Raw genomic sequence first — 21,696 nt, forward strand, 5'->3', positions numbered from 1 at the left:
GTTATTCTCCAAAGCAAATAAAACAAGCTTGTCATTTTATACAATATCTCTTTATTAATAGATTACACACAATTCACCTCAGTTAATGGATCGCTTGATATTTGCTGTAAATAAATTGATGTACAGAGCCAAATAAATAGAATAAACTAACAAATGAATGTCCAAAATGCCTCATAACAGGTGATACAAGACTGAGATCCTCTTAATTTATCCTGTGTAGGAATACCTTTATATCTTTATATACCTCCATGTACAGTATTGTACAGAATTTTGGACAGTTGGATAAAACAACAAAGAACGTATACAAAAAATGACATGAAATAAAGTGCATTCTCATAAGATCACATTTTATAGGAAATTACAATAAAAAATAAAATAAAAAAGGAACTTTTTCAAATATGGCCACATGAACACAAACACAATATAATCTGACATATAGGAGCGGATACTTTCAATATGTGTGGATTCTTGTTTTCAGTCCACTCTGTGAATCTGTTGTGCAGTGTAAATCCAATCATTCAGAGCTGAATAAGACACAGGGCTTTACAGCACAGAGTAAGTGATCATTATAAAACATTAGTCTCATATTCCATCCGCTGTAACAGTCACATGGTGGAAACATTCAGGCCAGTGAAATGTTAGTTGCCTTTAACCACAACAGAGAATTCATGCACGGGAAAGGGCCGAATATGAAAAAAAAAAAAAAAACAACAACAACTGAAAATCAGTTTTCTTGTGTGTTACAAATATAACATCAGATATATTCACACCTTCACCCAAAATTTTTACATTATTTTGTGCATATTTTGTCGTCACTTCTCCATTTCACTGATGCATCCAAATAACTCTCTGGTATACTCTGTTGAGTTTCTATATAATACATTAAATCACTAATACTGAAACCAGATATGAAACGGCAAAAGCTATGTGAGATGAGAGTTGATGAGAGATAAGCAACGTCAGAATACATTTATGGAAAGATTAATCGATATCTTAATGTCTATCCAAAGGCATCATCATGCTACAGCAATTCAAGACCTTTGTACGTTACAATGACATACAAATAAATAAAGCACTCTTGGTTTCGTCACTGATTGCAACCCATACTACTATTATCCCTGTAAATATAAGATGTAAGTGATGTAACACTCTGGTGACAGTGTTTGTGTTATCCATCAGGTGGCAGCATAAATCCATCTATTTCAGCCACACCTCAACTCATCATCTCCATCATCATCACCATCTTCTTGATATATTTGTATTAAAACTAGCAATATGCTTATTTATACATGGCATAAAAAATAATGAAAAGGATAAATCAAATATATATGTGGTTATTATGGTTTTATACCATTTCTTTATTATGTTTCACTATGGTAAACTATGGTTACTGTAGTAAAACCACTGTTCATCTTTACTAATGTTTGCTATTGATGTTTCAATGGATATGGCAAAAAATCCCCACACATCCCTACAAACATTTGTTTTGCATAAGTTTAAGTTAAAACAGAGTTACTTTAGTAACAAATGTTTAGTGATATTTTCATTGCATGTTAGTGAACAACATTCAGACCACACAAAGAAATGTCAGCAGGCGACAGGCTACACCGGCTCCGCGTTGCCATGACAACAGTGACATTTACTGATGCCTGAGCAACTACAGAATATTTTTACCATAGAATCCTCTTTCAGTCAGATTCCAACAACCATCGTTAATTTGCTGATCCAACAATTTCTGTAATCAAGACCTGTGTTATGAAAAGACAATGCTCATGTACTCCGAAATTCTTGATATGCATTTAGCACTTAAATCATTATGTTTTTTAGTTTATGATCTCACTTTCAATAGCCACTGCTCCAGAAAACATAGCCAGAGACTTGCAGAGATGTTCAAACCCTTAACCACTCATTTCACCTCATTTTATTGATTTACAAAATGCATTTGCATTCTTTCAATACACAGCTTCTTTTGAATGACTGTGAATGCTCTCTTTAACAGCCAGATGGTGTAGTTATGACATCTAACATCAGGGGCTAACTGGGCCATACTTAACAGCCAAACTTTGACCCCTTGCTTTAACCAACTGCAAACCCCCATGGCTGGAGAATTATTATTCAGGTAGCGAATATGAGACTTGAGCGCTAGAGTCACAGTGAGGTCAACCATCACTTTCAAAGAGAATTCAGTAGCACAAAATAGAGTAGAGATGCACCAGTCCATGTCAAGCGCTGTGCATTACATTGACCTACTTGTGAGTATTAAATCTGCCAGTAAACTGTAAATTTACAGAGACACTGTAAGGCTATAAAACACTATATGCAAGTATGCAAACATAGAGGTGCCTGTCTGTGATCAATGATTATCTCGGAGGAATACCATTGTCTTTTCAGTTTAGTTAGTTTGATTTGATTTGAAAATAAATAGCTAAATGTAGCTACAAGATGCTAAATTTATAATACCATTTATTATATTGGTGGAGTTATTTCAATGTAAGCTTTGAATATTTTAGTCTTTCAAATGCACCACCTTTCTGTTAAGGGACTGATATTTACCTCAGAAGGCATCAATCTGCACAATTAACAAAATGTCAACAGTTTCAACTGTCTTAATTCAGTGTGATGAGAGACTTAGTTAAGAGGGAATTTTATAAGGGGAATAAATCTATGGTTTAGGCAACATCCTCCTCATGGCTAAAGCAGTATGCACTAGCCATTAATGCAGAGGCGGCCTTTCACAGAACGGTATGGCATTGACTTAAACCTCAATTAGTTCCAGTCCATTCTTGGTCTGCTCTAAGACAATGGGGGGAGGTCCCCACTTGGTTCTGGGGTCATGTTGTGGGGTGGTGGGGGGCATTGCTGCCCCTGCACTAATGGTTGTGTTAAACCTGATTAGAAACTCCTGAATCATGTAAGAAGCCCAAAAAACAAAAACTGCAAAAGAAGCAATGCGTTCTGTCAATGCCAAAAACTTGATATGCTGTAACCTTGAACAAATTCTTTTCAGTTTTTGTGTTTAAGGAAATTGAGTGGTTGGTCACCTTAGGAAAAGTACACATAACATTGTTTTGGTGTTCATAGAATTCAGCATTGCTTGATCTGTTAAAGCACTTTGCACTTGTCCATTTTTTTTTACTTTGTAGCACAAGCACCACAAAACATGCACCCAATCATCACCTCATACACAAATACCCAACACACATTCTAATATAATACTTCTATAACTTTTTCTGATGCAGCTCTGCATGTACACTAAATAACAGCCTTTGAAATAACCTTGGAGTTGTTGTCTTTGTTCAGCGTAATATGGTTTAATGCATTAATTATTCCAACTAGCAGAAGATCAAGAGCCATTCTGAGGAGTAATGACAGTCTTCACCTGCGGAGAGGTGCTAGTAGGACTCTGGCTGACTACTTTGGAGCTTGGTCTACTCCCAGAAGAAGGATCAGGTCTTCCTGGTGCACAAGCCTTGGTGACCCCCAATGATTCGGGGGTCTCTTTGGGCTTGGGCCCCTCCTGAGTTCCACCTTTATCAGACCCTATAGATTTCCCTGTGCTTGTCAACTGTGTAGCCAAACCAGATTTTTCACCAGGAGACTGAAGTTGAGTTTTGGGCAGATCAGGAGGAACTCCAGTTGGAGAAGAAGTGGGAGATGGAGAGTGTTCCTCAACTACTTCCAAGAGGCATTTGTCTTCCCAATCCAGTGTTCCCCGGTAGCAGCTGACCGGAGCTAAGCCCTTGTCCTGCCTAAGTTTTCCCAAAGCAGAGCACTGCACCTGGGGTGGGTGAGATGGGACAACCCCTTTGGATGGAGCAGTTCTTGCCCTGACATCTAAAGTTCTGGTATGGGAATCTAATATGCTCTTTTTGAGACCCTCTCCATCACCTGGTCCATTATTTGCTTTGGTTATCTCTGTGCTTGTTGTCTTCCCGAGATCACTGCATGGCATACTTGGCTTGACTGAAGTTGAAGTCTTCCCAGTATCCTTTCCCCCTTCTTTCTCCAACAACTCTTTGTTAATAACACCAAATGTACTCACAGAGTATGAAGGCTTAGTTGTTCCTAGTGCCTGGCTTTGGGCAATTTTTGTAAGACTTCCTTGGTCATCATTTGCTGTTTCCTTAATGAAACTTGGATCTGTTGCTTTGACAGACGGGGAAGACGTGGTCAGGGGCGATGGAAGAGAGGCAACTTGGAATAGAGGTTTGGACTCTGATGCTACCGGAGAAGACTTGGTCAATGGAGGCTGCCAAGTCTGAGGCTTGGCTTGGCAACTTTCCTGCAGTGTGGAAGGGGGCCGCTGATATGCTTCAACACTTGCAGATTTCTTATTTCCAGATAGAGTAATGCCACCAGAAGAGAGGGTCTCTTTAACCACCCCTGTTTTAGCTTCACTAGCTTGACTTGGTTCACCAGTCCTCTCCTTGTCTCGATCCCTTTCTCTCCCGGCAAGCAAAGCATCTCTACTCAAAGGTGACTCCTGCCTGCCCAGCTTCCTGACCGGCTTCAGAACGCCCTTTTCAGGCGATGATGGTGTCGGTTGAGTGGGTGAAGGAGAAGTTGTTGGAGCAGATGCCAGATTCTCACCCTCAATTTCCACCAAACTCTGGAGGCCAAGCTCACAGTGGAAACCATCCTTACGATAATCTGAATGTCCAACCTCCAAACTGTGCTTCCTCATCAACCCAATCCCACCTTTCTTATCAGATGAAGATGAAAGAGGTGACCCAAGTTTCTCTGCTGACTGCACTCTTTTGAGTAGTGGTGATCTGGGTGGCTCAGCACTCTTGGGTCTAGGCCTTATGATTGGTGGAGATGAGTGTAGTTTGGCAGGAAAGGTTTGGGTGGTGTTGGAGCTCCCGACTGTGTGCCCAGGCAAAGGAGGTGGTGAGGACTGAGTTGGGGATGGTGTATGAGCCAATGGAGACAAAGGAATGTTGCCTGCTGACTTGCAGCGGGCTGAACGGTATTGGCGGTGTAGTTTGGGGGAAAGTCCATGCAGGGAGCTGGGTCTCATATGCTGGGTTGTTGCAGGGGAATTCGGGGCACTGGAGGCAGGAGAACTGCTCTGGGAGGAGGCACCTGGGTCAAGAATATCAAAAGGCAATTGAAATGAATGTATAAACTAAACTTTTAAAGTTGCTGGTTTTACCTTTGATATCACAACATATGCATTGATCTACTCACCAAGGTGGGATGACTCAGGGGTTGAGCGGTAGCCCTGGGTAGGGGAGTGACCGGACAGGCTGTGTGTCGGAGAGCCAGGAAGACTATCGCTGGATGAGAGGGACCGGTTCAGAGATGACAGGCTACGGCTCGTATGCAGCAAGTTGGATTGCTTAGTTATTTTGCGGAACAAAGACCCACGCCTCTTACTGTGAATGATCATGGAAGAAAAATAGAGAAACAGACAGGGGTAAAAAAAAAGATGAAAGATATTCTTTATATAGACAATCTTCACAACTGGAGGCACATTTTACCTCTCCTGTCCCTCTTTGACTGTCCTCTTACTGCGTCTAGCCATCTTGGACTTGCAACTGGACTTGCGTGCTGGTCCCACTTTAATGGATGTGTTTTCAAAAGGTGTTGTGGTCACAGTTACCTTGTTTCCACTCTGAAAAAAGAAAAAGCAAAGAAACATATAGGACTGTTTGGACAGCTATCAATAAATCTTTCTCAGGTCATGTCTGTTATTACTTCTCTGTGTATTTTCCCTCGTTGATGAGAACATTTTGTGTCTCACCTTAAGTATAAGCTCTACCACCTCGGTATGGACCAATCCATGCACAGATTCACCGTTGACATGAGTGATGAGGTCACCAGCACATAGTCCCGCCTCCTGAGCAGGGCCTCCATCCTCCACATGCTGTGATTGGTTAAGGACGGAATTAGCTTCAACAAAACTATTGCTGCAAATCTGTTCTATAGTCAATCAACCATTTTTTCATGTTGTATTGCTGTCTCACCCAGACTATGTGGTGCACACTGTAGATGTCAGTGTCTCCAATGTAGACCCGAATGGCACGGAGTGTGAACCCATACTTTTTGCCAGAGCGGTGGATAGTAATTGGTGAACGAAGCACCGTTACAGTGGGGCAGTAATCACGGCTGGGAGAGGAGTCTCGTGATGAGGGGTTGGATGAGAGAGAGCGTGGGGACATTGGACTGGCCAGTGGAGAACTACCGTGCTGCTCAACTAGATATTGGTAAATCAATAATCAATATATAAAAATTTTTTGCACTTGGCATTATTTGTATAACGAATGTATGACAAGTTCTCACAAGGAATGAAGGCTGAACTGTACCTCCGGGTATGATGACAGACAAAGCGGTGGCAGATGCAGATTTGATGACCTTGTTGCTGGGACGTGAGGTGCGTTTCTCTCCATCGCTTGACAGCTGCTGGTGACGCGCTTGCCGAAGCACCAGATCTTTGGTCGCTCGCTGTCCGACGGTGTCACCCATGGCCACCCCGTCCCTACCAACCACTGCTATGGCTCCTGGTATAGCCTTTGGTGCTGATATCTCACCTGGTCTCAGTGGCTTGTCTGCAAAATTTTATATACACAGAAAATATGTTTATCTGAAACTCTACTGTCTATAATATTTTTTTTCATTTCCACTTACCTGCCCCTTTACTTGCCGACATAACTTCCTTTCCAGCATTCCTCTGTTCATTAGCACTTGGCGATGACAGTGTGGTGGCTCCCTCTACTAATGATGCTGAGGTTTTAGCAGCACCCTGTTTTTCTGAGAGCTCTCCATCGCCCTCTTGAGTAGCGGCAAACCTGTGCGTGTCCATTAGGGCTGAAAAACGGCGCCGGGCACCCATAGGAGGACTGTAATCTCCATCCATATACAAAGACTCAGAGTATGATAGACGCTTCCTGTGAAAAAAAAAAAAAGTAAGTAGTTGAGAGTAGTTGAGAGGGATTGTTAAAATTCAATAATTTTGATAGAATGTCTTCATATGCATTTATATAATTTAACTCTCTCAAACGTACATCTCAGGTGAGCCTGTCCTCCAGCTCTTGTCCCTCAAGCTTCCCAGACTCTCCCGCTTAGCCGTCTTGTCATCACGGCGACCTTTGTGCTCTCGACGGGTTACTACAGGTGTCTTCTGCTCCAGCTGAGACAGGTGCTCCATGCTGCTATACACCTGAAAGACAGAACAAAGGCTGCATTTCATCACAGAAATGTTTCTTGAGCAGTAAATCACCATATCAGAATGATTTCTGAAGGATCATGTGACACTGAACTGACTGGAGTAATGATGCTTGAAATTAAGTTTTGCATCAAAGGAATAAAGTGCATTTTAAAATATATTCAAATAGAAAAATACGGTAAGATTTATGTTTTTACTATATTTCTGCTGAAATTAATACAGAATTGTTAAGCATAAATGACTTCGGTCAGTAAGATTAAATAATCTTTGATCTGACTGTTTGAACAGTAATGCTTTATGGTGGCTTTTTTTCATTTGTTATATTTAGTGCTTGAAATCACTTGAAATATTTAATCCAAGGTCTTTGTTCAGCAAGTGGTTCTGAAGAGGGTTGCACATCTATACAAAAAATGTTTTTAGAAAATAAACACAATCACTGGAGTTAAAATTGTGACAATTATGTCTGTTCTCTAAAAGGAATCCGAGGATGCAATGTGACCTTGATGGACCATTAAAAATTAAATAAGAAGAAAGATAAAGAAGAAAGATAAGTGTTAATGTGTCTGTTTACAGATTCAAGGGTATTTCTGAGAAAGAAAGCATGAAATATGAATGCAGCCATGTGTCAGACTGACCTTACTGAAGCGCGGCGAGCAGGAGGAGAACTGTCTTATCTCTACTGGCTCATCGTCATTGGTGTCGTCCTCGTCGTAGGAGTTGATGTGCCGATAACGCTCGGACCGTGCTGAAACAGAGGGAGTATGAGATGATGATGATGAGAGATAGAGAGATGGCGATCAAGTGTCCTTACTGTCGAAATAGCTGGTGTCCTCCTCAGACTCTAGATTAGGGATAAACTCGGCCTTCTGTCGGAGTAAACCATTCCAGTCCAATCCCAAGAAAAACGAGTGCTGCTTTACTTCAAACGCTCCACCTGTTAGTGTAAAGAGAAGCACATTTATAGACAAATAGATAAACACGCAATCCTGGTAAAAATCTTGAAAAAATAAGCAAATGCTGGGGGTGTGTCCGCTGTCAGTGCTGAAACCACGCCCACTTGTGGAAAAGTTACTAGGGATGGGCAATACCACTTATTTTGTTTTCGGTACGATACCGATACCTTTAAATGCCAGTATTGTAGATATTGATACGATACCTTTAAATACAAACTTTTTAAATTATGAAATTTATTCAATTTTTAAATTAGAGTGTAATGGGTAATGATATCCACTTAACTTTATATAAAAAAAAGCATTTTAACATTACGATAATACGCTTTAAGTGCAATTTATTAGGTTATATTTTTGTTTACACATGATTAAATTATGTTTGCTCTAGTGGTAACCATGGAAATCTACAAATATATAGTTGAACTAGGTCACTTTAGTAAAATCATGGTTCATCTTCTTAAGGGACTGCCTCTGTCACAGGGTGTTGCACACATAAAATGCAACCTTTTTATTCTGACAATCACAATTTGTTCATTGTGAAAGAACTCAAACATATAATGTTTTTCTGTCCTCTGATAAGGATTGTTCTGGGCTGCCATTTCCAAAAGCATCAATGCTTTCTTGCGATACTTTTGGGAAATCCTTTTTGAATGCACTATCAAAAGTGGTGTGTTCAGGCGCTTTTTAAGGTGCTGAAAACAGACTGCGCCATAGACCAACTCAAACCTGGTCTAAGGTCTGACGCAATGTTTTTTCTTTGTTATTTAAAGAACGTACACGCTGCTTATTAAACTCAGGGATGCACAGCAGCACACAAACATGCCAAATATTACAAAGTAATGCAATGCAAAATTTATATATATATAAATGCCTACATGTCATAATGGATAGTCATCGCATATATCAGAATTAGGCTATATATTTGCTCACACATGAGCAACTCCGTTTCATTTCGGAGGCGCGTTCTGTCTTTGCACATGCCAAATACAGCTGTGTAAATAGCAAATCCGTCATGACACGAGCGCAACTGACTCTTAAAATGAATGGAAGATGAGACTCTGATTGGTTTATTGCATGTTACGCCCAAAAAAACACCCATTACTCATTAAGAAAATAGGGACAACCCATTTAGACCATGCGCCCGGGCGCGCCAACCGTTTGGACATTCCCTGATAGCACCTGTGCCATGCACTTTACACTTTGCGTTTAGATTGTTAAAATAGGGCCTCATATGTCCAATCTGAATTCATGACGTCTTGACTTATAACATACCGTATTTTTTGGACTATAAGTCGCACCTGAGTATAAGTCGCATCAGTGCAAAAATACGTCATGATGAGGAAAAAAACATATATAAGTCGCACTGGACTATAAGTCGCATTTATTTAGAACCAAGCACCAAGAAAAAACATTACCATCTACAGCCTCTAGAGCACTGAGCAGTATAGAGCGTCATCTCGTGGCTGGAGAAGGTAATGTTTTCTCTTGGTTAATGTCAAATTAATTTTGATAAATAAGTCGCACCTGACTATAAGTCTGTATATACATAAGTATATAGTCCAGAAAATACGGTAAGTGTGTGAAAGTGTGTTAAACTGGTGGATGTGTACCTGTACCCAGTCGCACTAGTGGGTTGGTTTGCAGCAGGGCAGAGATCAGGCTCTGAGCTTCACTAGGCAGTGCCTCGTCTCCCTTAGGCCACTCAATATCATCTACACAAACACACACACAGAAATCTGTTGGCAGCACTGAAGCTCTTCAGCACTTTTCAGTGTATGGCATTACAAAGCTCTGGAGCACTTTTGAAGAGGTTTCCAGAGAAGAAGAATGTGTTTGCTTTAGCACAAATCAACACCGCTGCTGCTAATATTAGCTCTGATGTGCTGGGACATGAAGTTTGATCAGGATTCACCTCAAGATTCAGACTCACCTGTGATCACCTGACCAAAGAGCTCTTCAGTCGTGTCTCCGAAGAACGGCACGCAGCCCACTAGGAATTCGTAGAGGATGATACCCATGGCCCACCAGTCCACTGGTTTCCCATAGCCCTGCCTGAGAATGACCTCCGGGGCGATATACTCCGGCGTGCCACACACCTGGGACAGAGAGACAATACCATCCTGTGTACACCTGGCATGTGAACTGAATCACAAGAGGACATGCCTCTTTCCTTACCTGTTTGTCCAGGAACTCCCTGGCGTCCTTTTCTATGTGTCCCTCAAACAGGTTAGTGGTGAGATTCATGAGTCCCATCTTTGACAAGCCAAAATCTGTCAGCTTAATGTGACCCATCGACGTGATCAGCAGACTGTGAAGAAGAACCACAAACCATGAGCGTTTGCTTCAGAAATAAATGACAACATGAGATCTGTTTTACACCTTGTAACAGAGAGCTACAGTCGGTTCCCCAAAGTAAAAATCCCGTTTATTTTCTTCATAGTGTTAGAATTGATTTTTAACGACAACTTATAAACCATTAAAGACAGACCTACGGTAAACAACGAGTTAGTTAATAGATCATATAAGCTTTTGTTGAATGTATTTTTAATATGGTCATAATCAACCTCAGAATTCCTTATGAAAAACCACATTACCCATGATTCTGCAGAGAAATCTCCACGAATCAGAAGACTGGGAGTATCACGTCACTATTATTGACATGAGGCAGCTTTTTTATGCTCTCAAACTACTTAAGAAAACAAGTTTGTGTGAGTGTGTAATTTTTTAACTTAAAATATTTTTTACATACACACTCAACATCTGTTGAAATCACTGATGTCATTTGCAGTGCTTTATGTGTTTGTAGTTCTTTCACGTTCTTTCACAGCCTACAGTATGCTAGCTAGCTATGCCTTCATCACATATATGCATATTACCTGGTTGCAATTATTTACAAAATACAGTCTTCTACTTTTGAAGAATTTTTTTTTTTGTCTGAAATCAATGTTTGTAACGTGAACTTGAGATTCACCTTGTTGCTGGTTGGATTGGTTTATAGCTTATAACTAAAAAGAGAAAAATAAATGGGAAAAATACTTCAGTAACAAATGCTGCAGAATAATTGGACGGGCACTAATGCACGTGTGTAAAATGTGTAAAAGATGCTTTTGCAGTACAGTTTTTTTCTATTTTGTACAGTACTTTGGATCAATATGTTGTTTTCATACGTGTCCTCCACTCCAACAGGGGGCGCTCACTTACTTGTCTGGTTTCAGGTCTCGGTGTACGATGCCATAATTATGAATGTACTCCAGCGCTAAAACGGTTTCGGCAAAGTACATCTGGGCCATTTCCACAGGAAGTGCTCCGATATTCTTTAGCAGCGTTGCACAGTCACCGCCTAAATAAAAAATAAAGTGTTTTTAATTGGCTAAACAATGACTAAAATCTGGGTTGTGTGTAGAAATTAGGATTCATTCAACTGCTTAAAGAGGATAATGTCTTACCCTCCACATACTCCATAACCATACACAGGTGACGGCGCGTCTCAAAAGAGCAGAACATGCTGACCACAAAGGGGTTCTCGGCGAAGGTCAGGATGTCCCGCTCCACGAACGCCTGCTGGATCTGGTTCCTCAGGAGCAGGTTTTGTTTGTTGATCTTCTTCATAGCAAAGCGCTGCCGAGTCTCTCGGTGTCTGACTAAATACACAGCTCTGCGATCCAAACGACAGGGAGAGATCTGTTTTATACACATTTACTTATTGGTTTTGAGTAGTTTCAGAGTAATTTGAGAGTGAATAGCGGTATTCTCACCCATACGCTCCATTGCTGATGAGTTTGATAGTCTGGAAGTCTGATTCACAGGGCGCTTTGATGGCCTTGAGCTTCCCCTGAGACAAAGACACATGAAGGATTCAGTGCAGGGGAAATAAATCAACTGGAGTATAATTTCACTCCCTATGCCGTTTCATTTCTACCACTTTTATCCTGAATCCCTGACGTGCTGCGAGAGTTTGCCTAGTCCTTCATTAAAAATATGTTTCCATGTTAAAGAGGGAGAACATTGCAGGCTTATATAACACATCTTGATCTGTTTTTTTCCACACCCTCTTTTTCTCTTAAATTACTAGTAGGTAAACGTTTCAATCTTTGCAATCTTTTTCATTATTGCAAAGCAATATAAACATGATTATATTAATACACTCACTTCAGCAGAGTCGTCCGTCTCTGGCGTGTGGGGTCCCTCGCTGTCATAACTCTCCAAATTCACCATTTCTGCATGCAAGAATCAAGGTAGGTTAATACATTTTACTATGCAGTGAACATGTACTGGCTCTGAGACATAAATTAGTTGTTTTAGAAGTTTGACATGTTTCTAGGCCAATTAATAATCTAAATTGGCCTCAAGATCAATTAAATAATTATATAATGCATATATAATAATAATAATAATAATAATAATAATAATAATAATAATAAACCACTGTTCAAAAGTTTGCAGTCAATAAGATTTAGAATTTTTATTAAATAGGTCTTCTGCTCAACAAGGCTGCATTTATTAAAAAAATACAGTAAAACAGTAATATTGTAAATTAATACTACAATTTAAAATAATTGTTTTCTATTTGAATGTACTTTAAAATGTCATTTATTCCAGTGAGTCAAAGCTGAATTTCCAGCATCATTACTCCAGTCTTCAGTGTCACATGATCCTTCAGAAATCGCTCTGATATGCCATTAGCAGCACTAAACTGAACAGCAAAAATAATGGTTATTTTTTAAATGCTACATCAGTCTGCCATTGGTCAGTCAATGCTCTAAACTCAACACCATTGGTCGAGCCAATGCTACTTAATTAGGGCTGATGAGACTGAGTCACATTGTTTATAAAGTGGAAATGAACATAAAAACATCTTACATAAATCTGTAAATTAAACTGGTGAATTCACACAGTGAATTTTCTGCCTGTTAAGTGTTTTGTTGTGTTTAGCTCTGCAGTGAGAGAGAATAAGTGTATCCAGGCTGCTTTTGGCCAGCTTCCCAGCGTTGCTTACACATCTCCCTGTGTTCTTGGCAGGAATCCAAACTTCCCACCGCCTGTGCACCACCTTCACCTGCTCCATAATCTCAACAATGTCTCTCAGTATGACCTACATTTCCCTTCCTCTCCCCGGCTTCTTCTACGCTCTTTCCCTCCGGAGACACACGCGCTCGCTGTGTGAGGATGTTCGGTCGTGTTTGTCCTTCTCACCTTCCAGAGGGTCTCTGGTCAGGCCGAGCTGGCTGATGATGTATCGCGGGATGTCTGCTTTCATCAGCTGGCCCTCTTTAGCGTGGTCTTCTGCTGCCTCCAGAAGGTGGTAGAACTCTTCAGGGTTAAACTCCTGGAGAAACATGGAAAAAATAGCATTTTTGGTCAATTGCTGCATTCTGCACTTAATACAGGTCTGCTCAAATATTTGGCGTTTTTGGCTACGATGTTCTTCCGCAAGACGCAAGCAGTTCTGTTTATTAAACGCTAGAGCGTCAAAAGTTACCAACTGCAGCTTTAATATTCAGTGGACCTGAGTTAACATGAACCAAAAATGGGTTAAAAGTTGTATTTTCATTAAATAATGTTAAGAATGATTAATAAACACTGTAACATATATATTACTCATCATTAGTTCATGCTAGTTAATGCATTAACTATTTTTCACTATTGTAAGTATCACCAAAATAACTCAATATTTCATGTCCACATTTGTATTTATCTGGTGATCCATATTATTTATTTAACCACTGATCCTTATTTTCAGTGATCGCACTACTGGACACATTTTCAGTTTTTTTTGTGTTTGATAAAACCAGTCGAGGGTTTTGTTAAACTCTGGCCTTTCAGTACATCGTACTTTCTTCTCCTGACCCCTGGTGACCCCATCAGCCAGTTGCCATCACAACTGCACAAAGTAAGCTGAAGAAACGACCAAGCCCAGCGACCGGCAGATCAAGTGTGTGTGTGTGTGTGTGTGTGTGTGTTTGTGGAGACTCTCACCAGACATTCAAGCAGTCGGGCAGGACGGGAGATGATGATGAAGAGTTTCTTCACCAGCTCTGCGATGAAGGTCAGCTCTGAGCTCTCTGATCGCTCATAGGCCTGACAGATATCACAAGTTAGAGATACTTTTGACTACTGAAATCTCTTAAAAATCTTAATGGGAAAATTAAAAATCATTTAATCTACTCAACAGTCAACAGTTCAGACACACACTTGAGTGAATTCATATTATTTAGGATGCTCGAAATTAGTTTTGTAGAAAAATATATAGTTGGTTACAAAATTCGAAGCTCAAGGAAAAGATTTGATCATGGCCATAATGTATGAAGGGCTGAATGACTCCAAATTAAACAATATATTAAATAAATAATTAAATACTTAATAATAAAATAAAATAATAAAATAATTAATTCTTAAATTAGCAAATAAAATAATAAATATCTGTTGTAGTTAAATTTTACAAATAATATTATTTCTCATAAAAATATATTTTTTCTCATTACTTTAGATAGATTTTTCATGTAAGCACAAGCTTACATTTCATTTTAAAATATGTTTTTTTAATTTAAAATAATTTATTAAAATATTTAATGTTTTAATATTTAATGTTTATTGCATTAAGTATTACAATATTTGTGAATAGTGAATTTTGCAACAATGTCTGATGGTGTGGAATTAAAAAAATAATTGATAAAAAAATTATAATAAAAATAAAAATAAAATAATAATAATAATAATAATAATTAAATCCATTATAATTGATCCTTTAACTAGATATTAACTAGATCATTTCTTTAAATACACCAACAGACAAACATTGAACTAATGAAATATTATGGAACTAACAAAATGATTTAATAAACCAGTCAAGTAAAGTGAGATATTAATTCATACAAGCAGAAACACACACACACACACACACACACACACACACACACACACATGCTCACCTCATGTAGCAGCTTCTCAAGGTTTTCCTGCAGCTCGTAGAAGTAGACGGTGGAGATGAGGCCTTCACGAGATTTGGTCAGGCAGTCTCGGGACAGCTCGGCGATCTGGTGGTGGATGAAGCTGAGGACCCCGTCAGCCAGCGGCAGCACGTTCTCAGGTGAGTACGACTCGATGAACTCAGCCAAGCGCTCCTCCATCTGAGCCCTGGCCTGAAGATAACAGACAACATTTAAATAATAACTTCAACAGAGACTATATTCTGAGCTCAATTACAGACAAACTCGGGTCTAAAATGAACACTCGTCAATATTTCCAGAAAATAATGCAACAGTGCAAAACTCTTGGTCCTAAAAACTACATTTTCTTCATTCAAAATAAGATTTTTTTTTTTTTTTCGGGGTGAGACTTCACTGGAATGGCAAAAATTTGAAAAAAGCAATGTAGGCAAAACATATCTGCAACGCTTTAATAATGTTCTGCAAGTGCTTGCATTCACAAATTAAAAACACTAAAGCCTCTTAAAGAGACAGTCTCTCGTGTCGTTCCAAATCCACATGAATTTCTTCCGCTGAGAAGAGAACAAAAAAATATTTTGAATAATGTTGGTAACCAAACAGTTTCGATCACCTTTGACTTCCATTGTAATTGTTGTCTTTACAACTGAAGTCAATGGAAACTTTTTACCTACCAACATTATTCAAAATATCATCTTTTGTGTTCAGCTAAAGAAAGAAACTCATACAGGTACAACTTGAGGGTGAATAAATGATGGCAGAATCTTTATTTTTGGGTGAACTGTCCCTTTAAGTGACTGAAAGCCAGTGGGCGGGGCCTATGCTGCGATGCTGTGTAACTATTCGTCGATGTTTTGCTCCGGAGATGGTATTTGTCTGTGTGATGTCACAAAAACCACAATATCCAAACAAACTAGATTCGGTACAAAGACAAAAGATCAAAGCAAATGTGATTTCTCATATCATGACACCTTTAATAATCCAATTTTAGTCTGAAGTGTGTGTTTGTGTTTCGCTAACCTTAGGGAACCGCTCCTTATAAACATGGTTCATCATAACAATCTCATTGTCGTAACAGGAAGGCGATCGCCCCGGACTGTAGAGAGAAGCAGAGAGAAGGAACATAAAAGATGAATAAGAGACACTGTGCATAGATTGGTTCCTTCAGACACTGATGTGTGATTGTGTACCTGAGACTGCGTGAGCGCGGTCGCACCTGCGGTGATCTCCGTCCATCATCATCAGTGATGCTCTCAGTGCTGCCGAAGTGTTTGGACAGGAAGTGCAGCTCGTCCAGGGTGGGCTGGAACGGCAACTGATGCAGCCGCTCCTGAGACGAGCTGGAAGACTAAAGAAATGACACAACCGAGTGAGGAAAATACCATACAGGATGCACATTTCTATACTTTTAGAGATGGGGCAAAAAAGTCTCACAGTGGTCTCACAAAAATAAACAGAGAATGCTATTAACAGATCGATTTACTGTTTATTTTATCAAAATGATGACACCTTAACACCTTCATACTAATTATAATTTCTATTCATCTTAAGCAGAAACAGAAATAAATACCTTTCAAAGAAACATTGCGACAATGTCTTGACGAAATGAAAATGGTTAATAAAATTTTTTTCACTGCTGTATCGTTACATTTTTATATTCATGAATACATTTAGAAAATCAGATACTAACAAATCAGTTAGGACTTTATCTTGGAGGTTGTCAATCAATCAATCAATCAATCAATCAATCAATCAATCAATCAATCAATCAATCAATCAGACAGTGTTGACTTGTGTAATTTTTAGTATAATTAGTAAAAACTATTCTAGTTTTTGTTAATATTATGAATTAGATTTTTTTATATTTTCTGTTTTCATTTAAATTTCTGTTACAGTTTTGTTACAGTTTTAGTATTTTTTTTCCTTTTCACTTTTATAATTTTTTTAATAATAAGTCTGTATATATATATATATATATATATATATATATATATATATATATATATATATATATATATATATATATATATATATATATATATATATATTAGTTTTACTTTTTGTCGATTTTAGAACTTTAAATGAAAATGAGAAATGTTGCCTTGGTGAATATTCATCTGAAATAAAATAAAAAAAATGTAAGAATTTTTTTAAGAATAAGATTTTTTAAACATTTATTATTTGTAAAAATAATGATATATACACACATTACTACTCATAATTTATTATTATTGCATTTTAATGCATAATGTAATTTTTTTTTTTATTAAAATATTTGTATTTTATTGCACGTAAGTTTTTATTTTCAAATGGTTTTAGTTTAAGTTGTGTTGGCACATAAAATGATGAGAAAAAAAAAACACATTTTGTAAAAAAAAAAAAAAAGCTAAAACATTTTACGTTTTCTAAAAGTTATGTTAAATTTTCAACTTTTTGCATTCTATAGCCTATTTTGTTGCTTGTCTGCAGAATCATGGCTTGAATATTCAGAGCCAAAGACACTGCAAGAGTCATTTTAGAAGGTTTATAATGCACTTATGAAAGAAGACTACCGACCCAAAGGAGTCGAGTGAACTGTACATGCATAGTACACACAGGGGCCTGCGCTAATGATTTTCACTCCTACTTGACGCTCCCCTGTGTTCATGAGTGAATGAGTTTGCCTTTAATCGCAAATATATGTCACTGTGGAGTCAATAAAAGGCCAAAAGCAACTTGAGTCTATGAGCAAAACCAGATAACCTCAAGAACTTTCCCCAAGAAGACCAATGAACATGAATGTTAAAAAAGATGTCAAGTTGCTCAAATGAAGTTCACATACCACATTTTTTTTTTTTTTTTTTTTTTTTTTAAATTTACGAATAAAAGGGCAGAATTGACAATTTCTCCATTATTATTCTTTGCAAATTCATCATTCTCACCCATTTTGATTTATCTTGTTTTGCCTTTCTATTTGATATATCCAAATGTGTTTGATGGTGGAGGAGAGTATTTAATAAGTGTCTGCAATACTTTAGCAAAATGGTTAACAGCACCTTTAAGTGATTTTTTAGTCAAAAATATAAATGCAGCAGCATTCTATGGATGGGTTTGTCCTGTACCGTTGAGCTGGGTGTGTTTGTCCCATATCCAGAGGAGGGAAGAGAGGCCAGAGACCAGCGTCTGCCATCAGCCCTACGGAGACAGACAAAATGAAGTTTCCTAATCCGTTTCAAAACGTACCAGATGCACAGTTATTCTTACGTGAAAAAATTACAAAAAATAAATAACAGGTTCATTGCAACCAGAGTACATGTTTGAAAGCTAACGTTCAGCTAAATGTTTCATATCAAGCAAAATTAAAATGTAGGTATGTTCAGTATGAGTCTGCAGATGAAAGAAATTAATACTTAATTACAATTTATTACAGATATAAAAATTGTATAGATATTACACTATACAATTTTAGATAAAAAGGTAGAGACATATATGCTGTTTTTCACTTTCTATTCCTAAAAAATCTAGAAAAAGTCCACAAAAATATTAAGAAGTATAAGTAAGATTGATAATAATCAGAAATGTTTCATGAGCAGCAAATCATCTTATTAAAATCATTTTTTGAAAGATCATGTGACACTGGAGTAAGACTGGAGTAATGATGCTGAAAATACAGCATTGAATAAATTACATTTGAAAATATATTCAAATAGAAAACAGTTATCTTAAATTTTAATAATATTTCCGTTTTTTTACTGTATTTTTAATCAAATAAATGCATAAATGACTCCTTACAAAAACATCTTCCTTGCGTGAAAATGTTTATCTTTTCTATAATAAAAAATTATTACAAATTAAAATAAAAAAAAGGTATGTAATTTCAGTGTCACTGGCTGCAACAAACAGAAACATCAGCTCAACCAATGGCGTGCATTGGGGGCGGGGCTTCCCGTTTGCAGTTATCAAGGTCCTTTGAGTTTACGAGTCTGTTTCATGTGGCGGCATTCTTGTGTGGTAGCTAGGCAACTGTCGCATTTCTGCTTTGTTTAGTGTGTATTTCTGTGCAGGCAACATGCCCAGTGGGGTCATTAAAACTACATAAGAAGAGAGCACGTTCAAAAGAGGACCAGTGCGCTCAGAAACAAAGGTTCCTCGTAATGAAAGCAGTATCTCTGCAGGGCCGAACCGCTCGGCTTGGCCCAAGAGTCTCAGGACATTTGTTGATGGTGTGCATATACACACTTTTGTTGTGATGTATTGCTGCACTGGGCTGGATTGTGTGGTCTTTGTCAAGCACTATATTTCATCTTCCAGTGTTTCCAGCGAGCAGCTGCGCTGTGCTTTGGACAGGACTGATGACACATACTGTGCAACCATCTCGCTGCATGAGATTTATACTGACTGAATCCAATATTAGCCCTCGCAGGACACAGGCACATCTCTCCTTTGCACTCGTCTTTCAGAACAAAAGGATGTTTCGCTGGGGAACGATGATGCTGAGATATGTGTGTGTGTGTGTGTGTGTGTGTGTGTGTGTTAGACACCTGGAGAATCTCCTTCCTTCCTGCTGCTGCTCACAAACAATTATTTTTATGATATATGCATAAATAAACAAACCAGGATACACAAACACAAAATTTAGCCTTATTCAGAAAATTAAAATATGTTTGAAGATTTTTCAAATGTTCTCTACCATTCAAAACTATGTAAACAATTATATTTTAATCAAGCAAGGACAAATCAAATGAATAAAAAATGTACAGTAAGGACTTTTATAATAACACAGGATATTTTTATTTCAAATAAAAGCTGTTAATTCAAACTTTTTCTCATCAAAGAAAATAATTCATCTCATTTTCTACAAAAATATTGTTAGAAGGACAACCGTTTTAAACCGCAATAATCAGAAATGTTGACTGGAGGAATGATGCTGAAAAGTCAGTTTTGACCACAGAAATAAATTGCATGTTAAAATATATTGACATTTCCAGTTATTTTAAATTGAAATAATATTTTATAATATCATTTTTGATCGACTAAATCCAGGCTTTGTGAGCAGAAGAGACAAGAGCAAAGATTTTGCATTGCTTGGTCAAAAGTGTGAAGAAAAAAAACGAGTAACTTCTGCACTGTCTGTATTGATTTTTAGCTTAGCTCTGGATGTTAAGCCTAGTTTGAGTCTTGAGATTGTTGTGTTGTTGAGCAGTGAAATCAAGATCGATGAGGGAAAATGTGCGCTTTCAGTCAGGCAGCACACAAACTGGATTTGTTCTTCAAATCTGATCTTTAGCACTGACTGTCCGCGAGTGATTAAATCTGATCTGTTTGCTTTGTCAGTGTCGTCAGTGTAAGTTGTTGGCAAAAGCATGAGAGTGGAAGCCAGTGTTGAAAGAGAGGACTGATAACTGGGGTGTCCATCATGACATTTCGCCATGGTCCTAAACTCATGAAGCCCATGAGATACAGAGACATTACTGTCCTGCAATGACTAAACAGATTTGAGTCAGACATGTCAAAAACATCAGATGTGTACAGGCTTTCTAAACAAGGCCTACAGCATCAGATTGAGGATAGCTTCTTGGTTGTTTAGCTATTTATTTACCTTCTGGATGATGCGAAAGAGAAATGGGCTGGTGCGCTGGGGGAGAACGTCCTAGGACTGTCCAGCGGACTGCTTCCTGTGGGACGAACGGACGGAGAGAGAGAGAGAGAGAGAGAATAACACATGTAGATAGAGGAGCGGATCATGTGATCAGTGAGGAGTGCTCTGCTCACCGATGTGTCCCGGCAGAGGAGAGTGAGGCCGGGGAAGAGTGGGAGACGTACTCGTCAAGATCAGACTCTTGCGGTTACTGGTGCGACAGCTGAAAGAAACGAACAATCACACATTCAGGACGGGAAAGAAAACGGTCAGTGATTTGTTTGGATCTGGAACTATTGAAAGAAAGACAACAACGTCAACAAATCAGCATAGAGACTCACTTAATGACATGATGCAATAATCAGAAAGTTTATTCGCTTAGAGTGAACAATCATCACACCTGATCTAAGCATGTAGATGTGTGTGTGTGTGTGTGTGTTTCCTGATTAAAATCCTGAGTGATCTTCCCAATTATTTTTTCCCCACTGCTCTCCTTCCTTCTGATCATCTTTTCTGTCTCTTGTTCTTTTGCTTTGCTTTCATCGGTTTCTTGTAGTTCCTCAGGCTGCATCTTGCCCTATAGATTCAGACCTACAAGTGTGTGTGTGTGTGTGTGTGTGAGAGAAACACTAAAAATAAATTAACAAACACACATGGATCAGGAATCTATCCAAGTCACTTTTATCCCCAGAATCAAAAGAAATGAATAAATATTAATGAATTAATTTTTTTTTTCGAGTTGATTTGTATTTATTTTCATTTAGACAGTATTTTTTTAGAAAGCACATTGCAGCAGAACAGACAGAGTGTGTGCGTTGTGAAATATTTAACAGAAGTGCATCAGCATCAGACTGCAGGAAGCAGTAAGTGATGTTCTTCCCTCGAACCCTCAGCGAGAGAGAGAGAGAGAGAGACAGGAGCCCAGCGGAGATAAAAACAGCTAAGTGTCCTTCTGGTCGTCTCTCTGCATCTCGGTTTCACTTCACTAAGACTATCACAGATCACAAAAGTATGACA

At 38.4% G+C, this 21,696-nt stretch overlaps 1 protein-coding gene across 3 annotated transcripts in view; it reads right to left on the reverse strand.

Moving 5' to 3' along the window:
- Positions 1-34: 34 nt before the first annotated feature.
- Positions 35-21,696, reverse strand: part of LOC128020799 (microtubule-associated serine/threonine-protein kinase 1) — a 41,936-nt gene continuing 20,274 nt past the window's right edge. For all 3 annotated transcript variants that reach the window (XM_052607530.1, XM_052607523.1, XM_052607540.1), the window contains 25 exons: positions 20,814-20,902; positions 20,641-20,716; positions 18,164-18,236; positions 16,253-16,410; positions 16,083-16,158; positions 15,048-15,257; positions 14,095-14,196; positions 13,312-13,444; positions 12,268-12,335; positions 11,874-11,950; positions 11,565-11,773; positions 11,320-11,458; positions 10,294-10,426; positions 10,049-10,214; positions 9,729-9,830; positions 7,980-8,102; positions 7,804-7,913; positions 7,008-7,162; positions 6,631-6,890; positions 6,309-6,551; positions 5,970-6,199; positions 5,747-5,869; positions 5,484-5,617; positions 5,191-5,378; positions 35-5,085 (listed from right to left, as the gene is read on the reverse strand). In XM_052607530.1, the coding sequence (XP_052463490.1) occupies positions 3,344-5,085; positions 5,191-5,378; positions 5,484-5,617; positions 5,747-5,869; positions 5,970-6,199; positions 6,309-6,551; positions 6,631-6,890; positions 7,008-7,162; positions 7,804-7,913; positions 7,980-8,102; positions 9,729-9,830; positions 10,049-10,214; positions 10,294-10,426; positions 11,320-11,458; positions 11,565-11,773; positions 11,874-11,950; positions 12,268-12,335; positions 13,312-13,444; positions 14,095-14,196; positions 15,048-15,257; positions 16,083-16,158; positions 16,253-16,410; positions 18,164-18,236; positions 20,641-20,716; positions 20,814-20,902 (5,119 nt within the window). In that variant the 3' untranslated portion in view covers positions 35-3,343. The remainder of the gene's footprint in view (positions 5,086-5,190; positions 5,379-5,483; positions 5,618-5,746; positions 5,870-5,969; positions 6,200-6,308; positions 6,552-6,630; positions 6,891-7,007; positions 7,163-7,803; positions 7,914-7,979; positions 8,103-9,728; positions 9,831-10,048; positions 10,215-10,293; positions 10,427-11,319; positions 11,459-11,564; positions 11,774-11,873; positions 11,951-12,267; positions 12,336-13,311; positions 13,445-14,094; positions 14,197-15,047; positions 15,258-16,082; positions 16,159-16,252; positions 16,411-18,163; positions 18,237-20,640; positions 20,717-20,813; positions 20,903-21,696) is intronic.

The sequence above is a fragment of the Carassius gibelio genome, chromosome A1 (genome assembly GCF_023724105.1).
Source record: "Carassius gibelio isolate Cgi1373 ecotype wild population from Czech Republic chromosome A1, carGib1.2-hapl.c, whole genome shotgun sequence".
Classification (NCBI taxonomy): Eukaryota; Metazoa; Chordata; class Actinopteri; order Cypriniformes; family Cyprinidae; genus Carassius; species Carassius gibelio.